This window comes from Littorina saxatilis, linkage group LG2 (genome assembly GCF_037325665.1).
Source record: "Littorina saxatilis isolate snail1 linkage group LG2, US_GU_Lsax_2.0, whole genome shotgun sequence".
Taxonomy (NCBI): Eukaryota; Metazoa; Mollusca; class Gastropoda; order Littorinimorpha; family Littorinidae; genus Littorina; species Littorina saxatilis.
In genome coordinates, this window is record NC_090246.1 from 81,690,603 (window position 1) to 81,707,605 (window position 17,003).

Below are 17,003 nucleotides of genomic sequence, written 5' to 3' on the forward strand. Positions count from 1 at the left end.
ATAGAAAAAGAATTGGTTGACCATATCATTAAATGTGAGAGGATGTTTTTTGGCCTGACCAGAAAAGACGTTATGTCACTTGCATACGAAATAGCGAGCAGAAATGGAATTCAACATATTTTCAATGAAGACAAAAAATCCTCCGAGCCAGCAGGTTCCTCATCTGAAGAAGCAGGACCCCCCTCTGAACCACCAAGACCCTCCGCTGAGCCTGTAGAACCCCCCCCCCCCCCCTCTGAACCAATAGGACCCCCCTCTGAACAAGCAGGACCCCCCTCTGAACCAGCAAGACCCCTCTCTGGGCGAACTGGACATCCAGTAGACCCACTTTCTGAGCCACCTAGCCCATGCTCTGAGTAAGACATAGGCCTATTTTTGGCACTTCCAAACAAAACAGTTATCCAAACCAATCCCGATGGACGCTGCTTTTTTAGATCCATTGTCATCGGCAACACTCCTGCGTTCCAAACTGCAGAAAGGGACGGTAATGGGTTACCTTCAGAGTGTCACACGAAAATACAAGAACAGATCCAAGCTGATGCTCTAAGACAAAAGATGACCAGTCACATGCTCAGCAACATTGAAGGCTTCCGCGAAGTGTCAGCTGCAATAAACTTTGACATGCCATCATCTTTCGCTTTTTTCTCCCTAGAAGAAAAGATTCTTCACATGGCTCATTCAACTGCTTCAGTGGGAGACATGGACATTTCTGCTACAAGTGAGGTGTTGCAGCAGCCCATCCACATCATCAATGCAGAGTCTGGGAACGTTCTCAAATACAACGATGACTCTTTGGCTCAACCAGTGACTCTCCTTTACTCACCTCATTTGTTTGTATATTTCGCTGCGAGTCCAGTATATTAGGTATTACTCTTAGTTTATCATCTCGCATGCAGTCACTCCCTGTTTACTCCACCTCATGACTATGACTGCGTCCTTGAGTCAGCTGTTTCAGTGGCGCTGATTTCTCACAATCCCAGTGTTTCACAACAGAAATTAGCGGCGAAACGAAAATCCAGAAAAACAGAAGCTGAACTTATCACGTCAAGTCCATACAAACGTAAACTTGAAGAGTGGCAGGCAAAACAAAAACCAACAAAGAAAACAAGCAAATCAAAGCCAAACACAGAGAACACAGAGAAACAGAAAGCTAGAAACAAGAAAACAAGCGTCAGTCATCAGCAGGAAGCTAGCTGGTTCTGTTTTTTTGTGCCGAGAATGCACCTGTGAGGACATGATTCAGTGTTTGATGTGCTCAGAATGGGTACATGTGGATTGCGCTGGAACAACAGAAAGCCAAAGAGAGTACTTTTGCGATGTTTGTCAGTCAAAGTAACATTGGTTTTTGCTGTTCGGATTTTGAACCTCTGTGTGTTGTAATTCCTAACATATTCTAAAAAAAATGAATTTAAGATAACTTTCTTTTATGTTGATTTCTGTCCACAAAAAGTGGTATGAATGTTGCTGATCAATTACTTTATTAAAATTCACATTCAAAAACGGTCTGTCTTCTGTTGTTTTTGAGATGATGGCAGATTTGCTTAAGTGTTCGGTATTTGGGGACTTTCCCCTATGTTTGTGTGTGTGTGTGTGTTGTGATTGTCGGAATGTGCGACTGGTAAAGGTCAAGCATAACATTTAGAGCTTTGCGTGTCTGTGCTTTTAGACCAGAGATAAAGGAACATATCAGAGAGACAGAGAGACAGAGAGAGAGAGAGAGAGAGAGAGAGAGGGAGGGAGGGGGATTTGAGAGACTAAGACTGATAGAGAGAGATTGAGACTCGAGAGAGATTGTGTGTGTGTGTGTGTGTGTGTGTGTGTGTGTGTGTGTGTGTGTGTGTGTGTGTGTGTCGGTGTGAATGAAACAGTTGTTGGAAAGCCGTGAACTATAGAGAACATATATAGGTCCTATTTATCACGCACACACGCACGCACGCACACACACACACACACACCACACTGTGACAAGCGGCTTGCACGCACACACGCACGCACACACATATCAAGACATGTTCACAAAGTACGCTCGGACAGACTCTTTATTTCACTGGTATGAGATTGAAATCATTAAATATTTATGTCGCAAAAAAGACAGAAAGTATAGAAGCACAGAAGAAACAGACAAGCATCTGTTATCAAAACAGCCATGTCTGTTTCAACTGTGTCGTCCAATGAGAGGGGCTGTTCCTCGTCACTGCGGAACTGCTAATGATGGTCTGTACATGAGCACCCACGATAGGGTAAAAATCACACGAAAATTTGAAAATCAATTCAATTAAAGAAGTCAAACGTGCGTAATAAATATCTAGCAAAAACGAAGAAGTCAAAGAAGTCAAACTCGTCTACAGTAGCAGCTACACCATATAACTGGATTCCGTCTAGTCGTTAACCATCTCAATCTCGTTCCGGAGAATTCCGCAAATCAACTTTTTCATTCCGTAGCATCTCTTCTTCGACCAGCCCTTGAAAATTGCACTAAATAATCTTGTAAAAAGCACAAGAGTATAATTGTATCACATACATTGCATCTCACAAAACGGCTCCCAGCAACGGCCTGCTCCGCAGAGTACACATCGATAAAATATACAGAAAGTAAAACGCACACTGAAACTGTCACCAACAACAGCTAATAGAATCCATGTGACTGTCCTATTACGTCCGTAATAAGATATAAATAATTATGCATAGTCCTCGTACAAGTCTTCGTCATTCCTCAATTCTGTCCATCCATCCACACGCAGAAAGAAAGAAAAATCGAGAAGAAAAAAATCAGCACAGTGGTTTTGACGGTGTACAAGTTCCTGTCCTTCGAGTACTGTCCCCTTGGTGAAGTTGCTAATGGCGGTTGTAACATGCATTGCTATTGGCTGGTCAGTGACGGAAGTGGGTGTATCAGTAGTCGTCAAAGTCCCCCTCATTGGACGGCGTGGCTGAACGGTAGGAAGTGTTCAGTCCTGTCATCGAGCCGCGCAGGTTGTAATAGGCGGGTGACTGTGGAAGGGGAGAGAACAAAGCACAAGGTAAGTAACTGACGAAAATGGTATCATCCTCATCTGCAATTGCACATGGCAACTGAAATAATTATTCTCAGTCTCTCCCCCTCTCTCTCACCCCTCCCCCCCCCCTCTCTCTCTCTCTCTCTCTCTCTCTCTCTCTCTCTCTCGCTCTCTCTCTCTCTCTCTCTCTCTCTCTCTCTCTCTCTCAAAGCCCTCTGGGCCCAAAACAATAAAATACTTGACTACTTGACTTGACTTGACTTGACACTCTCTCTCTCTCTCTCTCTCTCTCTCTCTCTCTCTCTCACACACACACACACACACACACACTGACACACGCACGCACGCACGCTCGCACGCACTCATGTCAGTTTGCCGATTGTGATTACATACAATTACCCACTGTTCTCATGTCATTCAAAATAGTCACACGACATATAATAGTACACTAAAGCTGCTTTATGACGTTATGCAGTCTTTATCATGATAACTGTATTTACTGTTGTAGGCTAATACTCAGATTGTATGCGTATACACGCTACACAATACCAGAAGAAACATGGTTTGATCCTGGTAGAAACGAAAAAACATCAGTAAGTTTCACACGCCATGGCAACACATCGAAAACTGTGATCAAACAATCAAACTAAACTTCCATGCATTTTTTCAACACCGGGTAGGTTTTCGAGGGCATAAAAGAACACATTTACAAGCTTCTTTTTTCAATGAAATGGGTATTAAATTAAAGGAACACACAAACAATACATTTCCAAACCACAGGCATACAACGAACAATGAGTACGTCCTCGACGAACACATAAAAGGTGGATGACATACACTGGGAAAGACCAAACTAGCGTAACGTATGGCCATCGGATTTAAACCAAAGAATCAAACATAATAGTGTGTCACACGAAAGGAACGGATTACCACACAAATTAATTGGGGCAAAATGTTTTGATGGCACTGCATTATTCGAGGGAAAAGAGGGAAAATAATAAAAATTACACTGCACCAAACACCTTAAATCGTGTTATGTCTAGGTACACCCAGTGGGAACGAATTATTTGGGTGCAGAAGAGATTACGATACCAAAGAGTTGAGGCGGATGGGAACACGGGGAAAGTGTACAGAGTCTTTTACAGGTACATCGACACCAAGTCTAGCCTGGTTTCACACAATTGGGTCACTCTCGGCCGGGGAAAGCAGGCTAACTCACTGAGTGCTTGAGCTTTTCTCCAAGCTCTTTACATCTGCTGAAGGAGAGAAAGAAAGAGCGAAATTGTTTAACGAAAGATGTCAAACGACAGAACAGAAATACATAAACGGACGACGACATCAGTCCAGCCCGCCTCAGTGGTCAAAATAAAACGAACAAACAATACTACACAAAATTCAACACGCGCAGTCTAAAAGGTCCACGTGTACACACAACAGTTTACTTATGGAACTAATTCAAGAAGGCCTTGAGCATTCATGTACTTGCTGAATGTCGAACCGAACTTGCAAGAGCTGTATGTCAACTGTACAACTGGCAAACCAGTTATTTTTTAAGTTCTGTTCCAAAGGAAAGCATTTGTAATACAAATGCACAAAGTCGTTCTTGCCAGTTCTGATAATAAAAAAAGCATACAGTTTTAAATAACACTCAAACTTCCTACAAAAAAAGCTAAGAAAAAAGTTAACAGGGTGAGAAAAAAAAGGTAAATCCACACAGGTCTTCCAAGCAAAACGCAAAACCCCACGTGCCAGCATTGCCTGCGTCAGCAGAAGTTAAACATTCATTAACCACAACGCACTGAGTACTACCGATGAAATGAAACCAACTTTCATGCAAGAAATGAGGTTTTCTACTTGACAAAACCTTTCATGATCGCAGACTTTTTCACGAAAGAAAAATAAATCCAAAATGAAGAAAAGCAAAACATGGGTGTCTCAGAGACACAAGAAACTGATATTTAGTCGAACGTGAACCAAGCCAGTTGTCAAATACGTTACGGACTATAAGCCAACGGTATTATTCGCAGAAAAAAACGTAGAGAAAAAAAGAAAATAGTGTTAATCACAGACGAACTTTCACCAGACAGAAACTTCTGGCAGGCCTCAGCTGCTGTCCAAGAAATTAGTACGGCAGTCAAAACTCAAGTCAACAAAGAACATGTGAGTCGCCATTTTTGAAGATGCATATATATCCGGTTGCCATGTTGGCGCAGGCGCACTTACGCAATTAGTCAGTCACAGAGGAACCACGCATGGCTCGGGCCGCCGACAGTGCGGGCTATAATACAAAATGGTGAGATGACATCAGAATGTCTTTCGTCAGAACAACAGTACACAAGAAAACGAAAAATTCAAGAAATGTTGCCTCTATCGCGCGAGGAAAGACTGCTGCTTGCAATCGAAACAGTAATAAAAAGAAGGCCTGTAACATCTCTGAAAGCGGATAGACCTGCAAACAGCAAAATTATGAAATGGAATCCTTCTAAGGTTTCTATCCAAAGCTTCTTTTCATCATTCTCATTTCTCATGCCATCGTTCACTCAAGTCTAACTCTCCAAGTCTAACTCGCCAACGCATGTCCATCAGCATTGTCCTACAGCTACCGTCCTTGAGGTAGAGAAACTAATGACTACTGCACAACACGCTGAAGAGTACTTGTACCTGTAAGTCTCATGTTTCACTACACTCATGCCGTGTTTAGGACGCTCGTGTACATCATGTGCTACATGGTCATCACAACAGGGCAATACACACGACTAGAAACCCACTGGTCCTTCGCGGGTGTTGTCTAAGGGGACAGAGGTACGTGTCACTAGCTACAGATCTACACTTGACTTCCAAGATGGCGCTGTTACCTCACTTAAGACGTGATAGAGGGGGCACGGATGGATCTGTCAGTGCTGCGAGCCCGGCTAGCACTGAGTCCAGACTGAAACCCACCAGCCCAGCAACCCGTTTAACCCAAGCTCTACTGGTAGTCTCGCCCATTAACATCTTGCTGTACTTTATCAGCTTGTCTATCATGACTAGCGCCACAAGGCCAACAACATGTACACACCGCTAAAGCCATTTCTAGCTGCTTCTGGTGCTCTGGTCTTTGATCAAAACAGAAAAACTTAGCAGCATCTGATTCGTTGATTCGCATTCCCCTAAAACATCCGCTGAATAATCATGTTTAGCACACACAATAAAATAAATCACTAGCTTAAAACAAGTACATACAGATATATCCGTTGCTGCTGGGATAGAATTTAATTAACTGTTGCATAGGATAGAACAAAACTCATAAAGTATCAACAGTTCACAGCATCTAATAATAAACACGTATTCCCCTGCTGATCAGTCGACTAGCTTACCATATCGTACAGATTCCTTTCTTCATATTACATCTTAGTGTTATTCTTGAAAATAGGAAAACGCTAGACTACCTTGCAAGCCATATGTGAACCACCCCGACCAAGAACTGACCCCCCTTCAAACTAGGCCAAAGAAGGGTTTGCCCAAAATGTTTTCGAACTAACGTAAATTTATATCTTTTCCCTTTTCCTCGAGTCTTTTCAGTGCACTGCAAATTCCCAATCATCCGTCAGCGTTACCATGTATTTCCCCAAAGTCATTTCCTCTTTAGCTTGGTTTATCTCATGTAAATTCCTTTTTTGCTTACTAATTCTGCAGAAGTTTGCTCAACCCCTACCATTGTCCCACATTTCCCAAAGCCCGTAAAGGTCTAAACACTCCCCTCCAAAACCCTTACCAAACCCATAGCCAACAACACTTAGGTATAGTTAGCTACACTAATTTCCGTGTAAGTCTAGACCCTCCCCCCAAACCCATCCCAAAACTATATTCCAAGAACACCCAGGTCTAGTTAGCTTACACTAAATCCCGTGAAAGTTTAGAATCGCCCCCCCCCCCCCCACACACACACACACACACACACCCCTCCATAACCCATCCCCAAACCACAGCCCAACAAGACCCAGGTCTAGTCAGCTCAAACTAAAACCATTGAAAGTCTAGACCTCCCCCGAAAAACCTCCCCAAATCATAGCCCAAGAACAGGTCTAGTCAGCTTGTACACTACTTCCCGTGAAATTCTAGACCCTCCTCCCAAAATCATCCCCAAATCATAGCCCAAGAACAGGTCTAGTCAGCTTGTACACTACTTCCCGTGAAAGTCTAGATCCTCTCCCAAAAATCATCCCCAAATCATAGCCCAAGAACAAGGTCTAGTCTATTTTTGCAATAAAAACCATGAAAGTCTAGACCTCCCCCGAAAAACCTCCCCAAATCATAGCCCAAGAACAACACGCAGGTCTGGTCGGCTTACCGCGGGGCTAGCGGAGGTACGCTGGACGGAGACAGAGGATCGGTTCTTGGCACGGAGTTTCTGCAGGGTTCCTTCGGCGGTGTCGGCGCGCTCCTCGGCATCTTCCAGCTCGGTCTGCACCTTGCGGTACTTGGCCAGGTTCACGGCGGCGATCTCCTCCTGTTAGGAGTGAAGAGAGAGAGCCGTGAGTGGTTCAGTTTCTGTGAAGATTGGGTCAGGCAGAGTTTAGCTTTTCCTTTCTGAAGAAACCACATTGACAACACATCTTGGTGTGAACGTTACAAGTTTCTGTTTCCCAACAGTTTATATTTTGCCTATTCTCACGTCATTGCAAAATTTAAAGTCCAACAAGCTTGCACGCCAAACTAACCTGTGATGTTTTGATGTGTTTTAACCTGTGATGTTTTGATGTGTTTTAAATCTGTATGTTTGTCAGCCACAATATTATTTCTGATTGTAAGATAATAAAGAATGTTTGTATTGTATTGTAAAGACAAAGGTGAACTCACGGCCTCCTCGACTTGTCTCTTGTAGGTCTTGATCTTGGCCTGCAGCTTGTCCACGAGGTCCTGGATACGCTCCTGGTTCTTGCGGTCCTCGTCGCTCTGGAAGGCCAGCTCCTTGACACGTCTGTCGGCCTTGCGCATGTTCTTCTGGGTCTCGGCGTGGCGGCGCTGCTCGCTGTCAAGCTCCATCTCGAGCTCGCGCACCTGGTGAGAGGAAAGAAGGAATGAGAAGTTTGTTGGGTTGGAGGTGTTTTTAATCGTGGTTTGATTTAAGTCTGTCTCTCTCGGTCAAACCAACCCGTTTCAAGCAAGCTTTTCGTTCATACACATATTCTCTCTCTGTCTCCTTGAGACAGAGCCTTGCTTTGGTAAAGGCCACAGAGATAAATTAAGACACCGGATGTATTACAGGCCTGAGAAAACAAGCTACATCTGTCGCGCCCGCGATGTTGGCCTTTCAATGGTGGTTTAGATTTAAGTCTATCTCTCTCTCTGTAAAACCAACCCGCTTCAAGCAGGCAGTCATTGTTGCTTTACTTTGCCTTCAGTTCATCGTGTTCAGCTCAGTGAACAGATTAGACCACACACAAAAAGCAAAGAGAAAATAATGTCAAAAGGCTTCATCAAAATCTGCCTTAACTGTGTCGGAATGGTAAGTGACGTCAAAGGAAAAGAACACTCACTCTCTGTTCGAGTTTCTGGATGATCTTCTTGCCTCCCTTGAGGGCCTGAGCCTCGGCCTCGTCCAGTCTGACCTGCATGTCCTTGACCTGCTGTTCCAGGCCCTTGCGCAGTTTCTCCACCTGCACACAACAGGTGACGATGTGTCAATCATCTAACTGACAACCACAACAGAAGCCAAAACAAATGAAAGAATCTCAATAGAGTATTCATATCACATATATTTAATCCCAAACCAAAGTTCAGGATATAATCACCCTCGCCCCTCCTCCCTTCCCAAGACCAAACAATAGCCTTTGAATTTTCCTTTTAAATCTTCGCCACAATTTGTACCCAAAGATAAAGCAGAGTCCGGCCTTGGCATCAAGTTCTTGAGACCCACTGCCCAACTGTAGAAGACTGCGGACTTGATGGCAGCCGCCGAGCTAAGAACTTAAAGGCTATGATGAACATCGAACGAAGAAGAAGAAGAAAGCAGAGCCTCTCGGTCCATAAGACAAAGCATAGAGTCTCTGTATTCATAAAATAAAGCCGAAAGTCTCGGTCCCTACCTGCATGGAGTGTTCCTGTTCCTGACGCAGCTCATCAGCCAGACGGGCAGCGTCGGACATGGCCTTTTTGGAGCGGTCCTCGGAGTTGCGGATCTCGGTGTTCATCTCGTCCAGGTCGGTCTGCATGGCCTGGATGTCGCCCTCCAGCTTGCGCTTCTGGCCCGACAGTGACGTCACTTGGGCCGCCAGCTCGTTGACGCGGTCGTTGGCGTCCGTCAGCTCGTTCTCAGCCCCCTTGCGGGCACGCTCGGCCTGTGGGATCAACATGGAGAGAGAGTTAGTTGGTTCGTTGCTTGGTTGTTGTGCTGGGTTAAAAGCTATGTAAATCGTTTCTTTTTATCTCTGAACATATGTGTTAAAAGCTATATACATCGTTTCATCTCTGAATATTGTGAGCGAGTCAGTTGGTTGGCTATTGTACTGGGTTAAAAGCAATGTACATCGTTTCTTCTCTAAACATGGTGAGAGAGTTATTGGGCATCGTATGTACATCGTTGGACCTAATGGATGAAGAAAGAGGTACTTGGTTATCGTAGTGAGATAAGAGCTGAAGATGTTCTCAGTGACTTCAACATATCAGCAATAGAAAATGTGTTATGTCACCGCCAGGCTGTGCATGTATCGGTATCGTATATCATTAAGCACTCACGTTCTCGAGGGCGTTTCTGAGCTCCTCGACCTCACCGCCAAGGACTGTGCAGCGACGCTCAGCCATGTTGTAGGACTCACGGGCCTCGTCACGGGCACGCTGCTCCTCCTCGACTCTCTGCTCTGCCTCCTGCACATCGCAACAAGGGCAAGGTCATTAGTGGACATCAAGGGGCAAGGTCATTTGTGGATACCAGAAAAGCCTCTTGAACGACATAACTTGGGATATCACAAGATGAGTCAATGTCAAAGAGTTTGAAATTAAACAAGTCAACGTCAACAAGTTTGGAATTAAACAAGGGCTAAGATCTCAAAATGTTGAACAATTTCAACATAATCAGACTGCTCCGATCTTATGTTGTTTTTTAAGAGCACATTTATTAGTTTAGCGTGTTGTGGTCTATTGATTCAATTGCTTGTATGCGGCGTTGTTATTTATAATTCTTTGAGCAAAATTGTTGAGTAAATCAATCAGAATCATGAATCAACTTGTGTCAAAGAATGTGCACTTACGCGCAGCGTCTGCTGCATCTTCTTGTAGTTCTTCTCCATATCAGCCTTGGATCGGTTGGCCTGGTCCAGAGCGATCTCAAGCTCGTTGATGTCGGACTCCAGCTTCTTCTTCACGCGCATGGCCTCGGCCTTGCCCTTGGATTCAGCCTCCAGGGAGGCCTGCATGGAGTCGAGTGCACGCTGGTGGTTGCGGCTGTCAACAGAGAGGAAGAGTCGAGGTTAGGAACTACGATGACTTAAAGCCAAATATCCGTCTCCAGGAGACCAAGCCTTACAAGTTGTAGTAGAAGGTTACAGAGAGGAGGATAGAATATTGATGTATGAATTGAAGAAATGTATAAGAACAACAAGAATGTATGAAAGACAAAGAACAAATGTTTATTTTTGAATGTTTTATGTATGTTTTATTACGGACACAAAAGCTCAGCAATGCAATTTCTCTTTTAGAGATTAATAAAGTTATTGTATTGTATTGTATTGTAGATAAATTAAGCCTTGTCATTGCTACGAACATCTTCTCTTCTTTGTCCACTTTAAAGGCCGTTAGGTCGAGGTTCTTGTGAACGTGTTGTTTTGTCCTGAGTTAAACGTTACAAAACTTTAACCTTTCTTGTTTTGCTTTGTTTTTATTCAGAGAGGAAGGGTCAAGGTTAGGAACTGTGATGACACCCACTATACTGGCAAGACAATACTGTCAGTACAGTGAAATCCTTTTTTTCAAGACCCCACAATTCAACACTCCCTAACTTTAATGACCTTGATTCTTCCGATTTTCTGTTCATAAAATCTGTAACTTTAGCCCCATTGTAAGACTCCCTCCATTTTTCAGACCTGGTTTTCTCAGCATTTTGTAGGTCTGTATTCAGAAGTTGAGCACGTGCTTACCGTGTGTTCTCGAACTCCTCCTCTTTCTCTTGGATGCGGCGGTCGATCTCAGAGCGGACCTGAGAGATCTCCAGTTGCGCACGCATCACCTTAGCCTCTTCCTGTTCCAGGGCGGACTCGGCCTCCTCCAGGGCGGCCTGAAGCTCTTCCTTCTCCAGTTCCAGACGCTTGCGGGACTTCTCCGACTCGTGCACGCTGCGGCCTCCGTCGCTGAGCTGATCGGTCAGATCGTGGATCTCATCTGCAAAACGCAGGAAGATCAGATGTCAATACACGATGTCCGGAAATAACTCGGTCGGGTCTGTATTGGTTGTGAAAGAGTGAATATTTTTTAGTGAGTACTCGTGAATACATGTTGGGTCTATAATAGATGATGTTCGGAATCGACTCTGTTGGGTCTGTTTGGGTTGTGAAAGAGTGAATACTTTTAGTGAGTACTTGTGGATACTTTGTTTTGTCTGTAATAGATTATTCACGGAATCGACTCTGTCGGGTCTGTATGGGTTGTGAAAGAGTGAATTAATACTCTTCCTTTTATTGAGTCAAACTTTCTTACGTGACATAATAGGCCAGTCTCTAGCGAGGGGAGTGTCTGAAACACGTGGACAAGGAGCAGGTGTGGAAAACTTGCCTCTCTAAAAGCAAGAGTACTCACTCTTTCACAACCCATACAAACCGGACAAGAATTCAAACGAGAGTCACTGCACAACTCACTCTACCAATATGTGATCTCACACCGGATCATTTAATATTGGTCCACAACAAACGAGCAATAGAAAGCGCCACCTACCAGCCAGGTTCTTGTTCTCGCGACGCAGGGCCTCAGCGGTGTCGTGAGCCTCCTCCATCTGAGCCTTGACCCGGAAGAGCTCGGCGCTGTAGCCACGAGCCTCCTTCTGAGCGTTCTCCAGCTCGGCCTGCAGGTCCTGGACCTTGGACTGCCATTCGCCCATCGTCTTGTCGAAAGCGCGCTGTTTCTTCTCAAGGTTGTTGGCGTTGGCGTTGGCCTGGGTGTGGGAGGAAGAGGAGAAGGTTTTGAACAACCATTGTTTGTCTATAGTTTAATATAAATAGTTTTGATTTGTGTACACACAAACAAAGGCTGGGAAAATGCCTTGAGCAGATTTTTTTTGTTTTGTGAGCGATGCTTGCGTTCTTGTGTTGTTGTGATTGTTTGTCCATAGTTTCTTTTAAATATTGCTGACTTGTGTACACACAAACAAAGGCAAGGTAACTGCCTTGAGTAAATCCTTTATCTTGTGAGAGATGCTTGCTTTCTTGTGGTGTTGTGCATGCATCTTCGCTTGTCTTTCCCACTGTTTTGTTGTTGTTATTTTTTTTCTCTTTTCCTTTGGCTAACAGTCCACAGAATGTTTAAGTCCCACTCTTCTACAAGTTGCAAAGTCAAAACCATTTTGAGTAGGTCACAGTATGATCGTCGTCATCAAAATGTCTCTAATCAAACAGCAGAGTTACAAAGTTGCCAATATTCGGTAGAACAAATAGGTGAGCAGACAACAGAGCAGGTATGCAGGAGTCGAGTTCCGAGACTTAAGTCCGGGATACACTGCAGTGAGAGTCAGTTTGTCTCGGACGTAAATCTATAACCTCGACTCGTGCCCGACCCAGAACCATTCCAACTACTCACGCGCTCAACGTCGACCTGGAGGTCCTCGAGCTCGCCCTGGAGACGGGCCTTGGCCTTCTCCAGACCGGCTACCTTGGCCAGGGCGGCCTCGGCGGCCTGCTCGGCCTCGGACAGCTTGTTCTGCAGCTTCCTCTTGGACTCCTCCAGCTCCTCGGCGCGTGCAGCGCCCTCACCCTCGAACTTAGCGCGCCACTGCTGGGCCTCGGTGTTGGCCTTGGACAGCTGGCGTTGGAGGTCGGACTTGGCGTCCTGTTCCTCGTCCAGCTGCTCGCGCAGGGCGTCCAGATCCGAGCTGAGGTTGCGCACCTCGCCGGACAGCTTCTGACGAGCCTGTGATTGAAACATAACAGTTTATTTCAATGATTTTGTAGATTACCGATCTCGAAGGAACACAGTACGTTCAGTGGAAATAGAAGGTACCCGGGGACAAAGTGCCTGAGTAAGTCAGTAAGTAAGTAAGTAAATAAGTATAGTGGTGCAATGTAGTGTGTAGGTGAAACTCTTACACACGCATACAACAAGTACTAACACAGCTAGTGTGCTTGTGGAAACAGGGTTCTTTTCTTAAAGAGATATGGTAGGTTGTTTGCATCGATGATGGTGCAGCCATATTGACTGTCTTAATACCGGAATCTAATAGAACTACATTATCATTGGCTAACTACCATCAGGTACAAAAACTAGTTTCAGACTGAGGACACTACATTAAGTAAGTATGTAAGTAAGTAAGTAAGTAAGCAAGCAAGTGTACTTACGCGGGTCTCGTCCTCCAAGCTGCGCTTAGCCTCCTCGAGCTGCGACGCGAGCTGGGACTTGTCCTTGGTGAGGGATCCCACGCGATGCTCGGCGTCCTCCAGCTGACGGGTCAGGTCGGCGTTCTCCTGCTGCAGGCGGGCCTTCTGGGACTGCAGGTCGTTGATGGCGCGGTTGCCCTCGTCCACCTTGGCGTTCAGCTCCGACATCTGGGCCTCGACCTGCTTGGTCATCTTCTCCGACATACCCTGTTAGGAGGAGGAGGTGGGGTTAACACGTGGTTGAGGATGAGTAGTTGAACGCACGAGGAGGAGGAGGTGGGGTCAAGGCGTGTTTCAAGTTACATGGAGATTCTGGGTCGCACTGTGGTAAAGTATGAATTGTTTAATCTCAAGTCCTCTGCTCGAGTTACATGGAGATTCTGGGTCGCACTGTGGTAAAGTATGAATTGTTTAATCTCAAGTCCTCTGCTCGAGTTACATGGAGATTCTGGGTCGCACTGTGGTAAAGTATGAATTGTTTAATCTCAAGTCCTCTGCTCGAGTTACATGGAGATTCTGGGTCGCACTGTGGTAAAGTAAGAATTGTTTAATCTTACGTCCTCTGCTCGAGTTTCATGGAGATTTTGGGTCGCACTGTGGTAAAGTATGAATTGTTTAATCTCAAGTCCTCTGCTCGAGTTACATGGAGATTCTGGGTCGCACTGTGGTAAAGTATGAATTGTTTAATCTTACGTCCTCTGCTCGAGTTTCATGGAGATTTTGGGTTGCATTGTGGTAAAACATGAGTTGTTTAATATTACGTACCTTTCTCTAGTTACATGGAGATTCTGGGTTATGTTGTGGTAAAGCATGAATTGTTTTATTTTACGTACCTTTCTCTAGTTACATGGAGATTCTGGGTTGTATTGTGGTAAAACATGAATTGTTTAATATTACGTACCTTTCTCTAGTTACATGGAGATTCTGGGTTGTATTGTGGTAAAACATGAATTGTTTAATATTACGTACCTTTCTCTAGTTACATGGAGATTCTGGGTTGCATTGTGGTAAAACATGAATTGTTTAATATTACGTACCTTTCTCGAGTTACATGGAGATTCTGGGTCGCACTGTGGTAAAGTATGAATTGTTTAATCTTACGTCCTCTGCTCTAGTTACATGGAGATTCTGGGTTATATTGTGGTAAAGCATGAATTGTTTTATTTTACGTCCTCTGCTCGAGTTACATGGAGATTCTGGGTTGTATTGTGGTAAAGCATAAATTGTTTTATCTTACGTCCTCTGCTCGAGTTACATGGAGATTCTGGGTTGTATTGTGGTAAAACATGAATTGTCCTCTTCTCGGACCTGTTGGGAGGAGGAGGTGGGGTTAACACATGTTTCAAGTTACATGGAGATTCTGGGTTGCACTCTGTCAAACATGAATTGTTTAATCGTACCTCCTCTTCTTGGAAATACCCTGTTGTGAGGAGGAGGAGGAGGAGGAGGTGGTGGGGTTAACACGTGTTTCAAGTTACATGGAGATTCTGGGTTGCACTCTGTCAAACATGAATTGTTTAATCAGTCGTACCTCCTCTTCTCGGAAATACCCTGTTGGGGGGGGGGAGGAGGTGGTGGGGTTAACACGTGTTTCAAGTTACATGGAGATTCTGGGTTGCACTCTGTAAAACATGAATTGTTTAATCAGTCGTACCTCCTCTTCTCGGAAATACCCTGTTGGGGGGGGGGGGGAGGAGGTGGTGGGGTTAACACGTGTTTCAAGTTACATGGACATTCTGGGTTGCATTGTGGGAAAACATGAATTGTTTAATCGGACCTCCTCTTCTCGGAAATACCCTGTTGGGGGGGGGGGGGGGGAGGAGGTGGTGGGGTTAACACGTGTTTCAAGTAACATGGACATTCTGGGTTGCATTGTGGGAAAACATGAATTGTTTAATCGGACCTCCTCTTCTCGGAAATACCCTGTTGTGAGGAGGAGGAGGAGGAGGAGAAGGTGGGGTTAACATGTGTTTCAAGTTTCATGGAGATTCTGGGTTGCACTCTGGAAAAGCATTCATTTATAAATCTTACCTCCTTGGCTCGGACATACACTGTAGGCAGAAAGAGGGGTGGTGGATTTAACAAGTGTTTCACTTTCAGGATAAACAGTTGAACGCCCCCTTTTACGACTTCCTCCCTTTTGAGACTCTACATTTCCAGGCATTCTGTTCATGACATCTGAAATAGGGTAGTCCCTTACAAAAAAAAAGATATTGCAACGAACTCGCTACACATTGTTTTGATATAGTTTGTGTACTGGAACATTTGACACACTGAATCAACTAAAGTGGTTGCGTGAAAAAAGTTATAGCTCTCTCTCTCTCTCTCTCTCTCTCTCTCTCTCTCTCTCTCTCTCTCTCTCTCTCTCTCTCTCTCTCTCTCTCTCTCTCTCTCTCTCTCAAACGTACACACACAAACACATGTACACACACACTTTTCTCATCTATAATCACAATTAGTGTCTGCCTTTCATCACCTGCTCACAGCACACGCGGTTAGTAGGCACTCCATGCAACAGAGCTGAAGCGTGATTGAGACACATCGTCGTAGAAGACAGAGTCTGAGAAGAGCACGGCAACACAGGAGTGGAAGTTGCTCAAGGAGCTATACCCGCTGTCGTATCGTGTGCTCAAGCTCCAATATGGTGTCTTCGATCTCCATTTCCAGGTCGTTGCGGTCTTTCTCTAACCTGAGGGCATGCAACAGGATGGTCACGCAACACACGGTAACATGCATGATTAAACGGAATGTTGCCTGTGTGTCGATCTCGCCAGTGATGCGAAGCAGAAGCTGAAAAGTTAGTAAAAGGGAAGAGGGTGGCTCTGTGTGTGTGTGTGTGTGTGTTTGCGTGTGTGTGTGTGTGTGTGTGTGTGTGTGTGTGTGTGTGTGTGTGTGTGTGTGTGTGTGTGTGTGTGTGTGTGTGTGTGTGTGTGTGTGTGTGTGTTTTTTTGAGCGTACGTGTCTGTTTCTTTGCGTTTGTGGCAGTGTGTAAAGGAAAACTGTTTAATTCTACACTGGCCAGCCAAGAGTTCCTGGAAAAAAGGTGGCGCTTAATCACAAATCGGTTGTTCCATGCAACTCCTGCTTTGAAGGACAAGGTCATGCAGGTCGATGCCATGCATGTTCACCTTGTTCTTGCCGACGTGCTGGATCTGGGCCTGGAGGTCGTCGCACTCAGACTTGAGCTGAGTCTTCTCCTTCTCGACCCTGCCACACCATAGCAACACCTTAGCAACCGTGTCCAACTCGGCACACACCATAGCAATACCTTAGCAACCATGCCCAACTCGGTACAAGCCGTGGTAACTCATCAACTAAAATCGTGGTCTGTTTCCATTACAGTAACAAGGTGGTTAACGTTTCAAACTCAACAGAACATTTTTTATTAATGCTGGCAAATTTTCTGTGGCCGAACACAAACAAAATGGTAAGGCTATTTGTTTGTTTGTTT

General features: G+C 44.9%; 1 protein-coding gene across 12 annotated transcripts in view; it reads right to left on the minus strand.

Annotated features, from left to right (window-relative positions):
• Nucleotides 1–2,025: 2,025 nt before the first annotated feature.
• Nucleotides 2,026–17,003, minus strand: part of LOC138959884 (myosin heavy chain, striated muscle-like) — a 58,771-nt gene continuing 43,793 nt past the window's right edge. For 4 of the 12 annotated variants that reach the window (XM_070331546.1, XM_070331544.1, XM_070331545.1 and 1 more), the window contains exons 27-38: nt 16,681–16,759; nt 13,514–13,759; nt 12,759–13,088; nt 11,901–12,117; nt 11,111–11,351; nt 10,226–10,418; nt 9,714–9,842; nt 9,065–9,316; nt 8,516–8,635; nt 7,836–8,036; nt 7,327–7,485; nt 2,026–2,991 (exon numbers count right to left, since the gene is read on the minus strand). In XM_070331546.1, the coding sequence (XP_070187647.1) occupies nt 2,893–2,991; nt 7,327–7,485; nt 7,836–8,036; nt 8,516–8,635; nt 9,065–9,316; nt 9,714–9,842; nt 10,226–10,418; nt 11,111–11,351; nt 11,901–12,117; nt 12,759–13,088; nt 13,514–13,759; nt 16,681–16,759 (2,266 nt within the window). In that variant the 3' untranslated portion in view covers nt 2,026–2,892. Of the gene's footprint in view, nt 2,992–4,215; nt 4,253–5,219; nt 5,275–5,851; nt 5,926–7,326; nt 7,486–7,835; nt 8,037–8,515; nt 8,636–9,064; nt 9,317–9,713; nt 9,843–10,225; nt 10,419–11,110; nt 11,352–11,900; nt 12,118–12,758; nt 13,089–13,513; nt 13,760–16,680; nt 16,760–17,003 lie in introns of all 12 variants that reach the window. The other 8 variants (XM_070331551.1, XM_070331552.1, XM_070331549.1 and 5 more) reach the window with 8 other exon arrangements.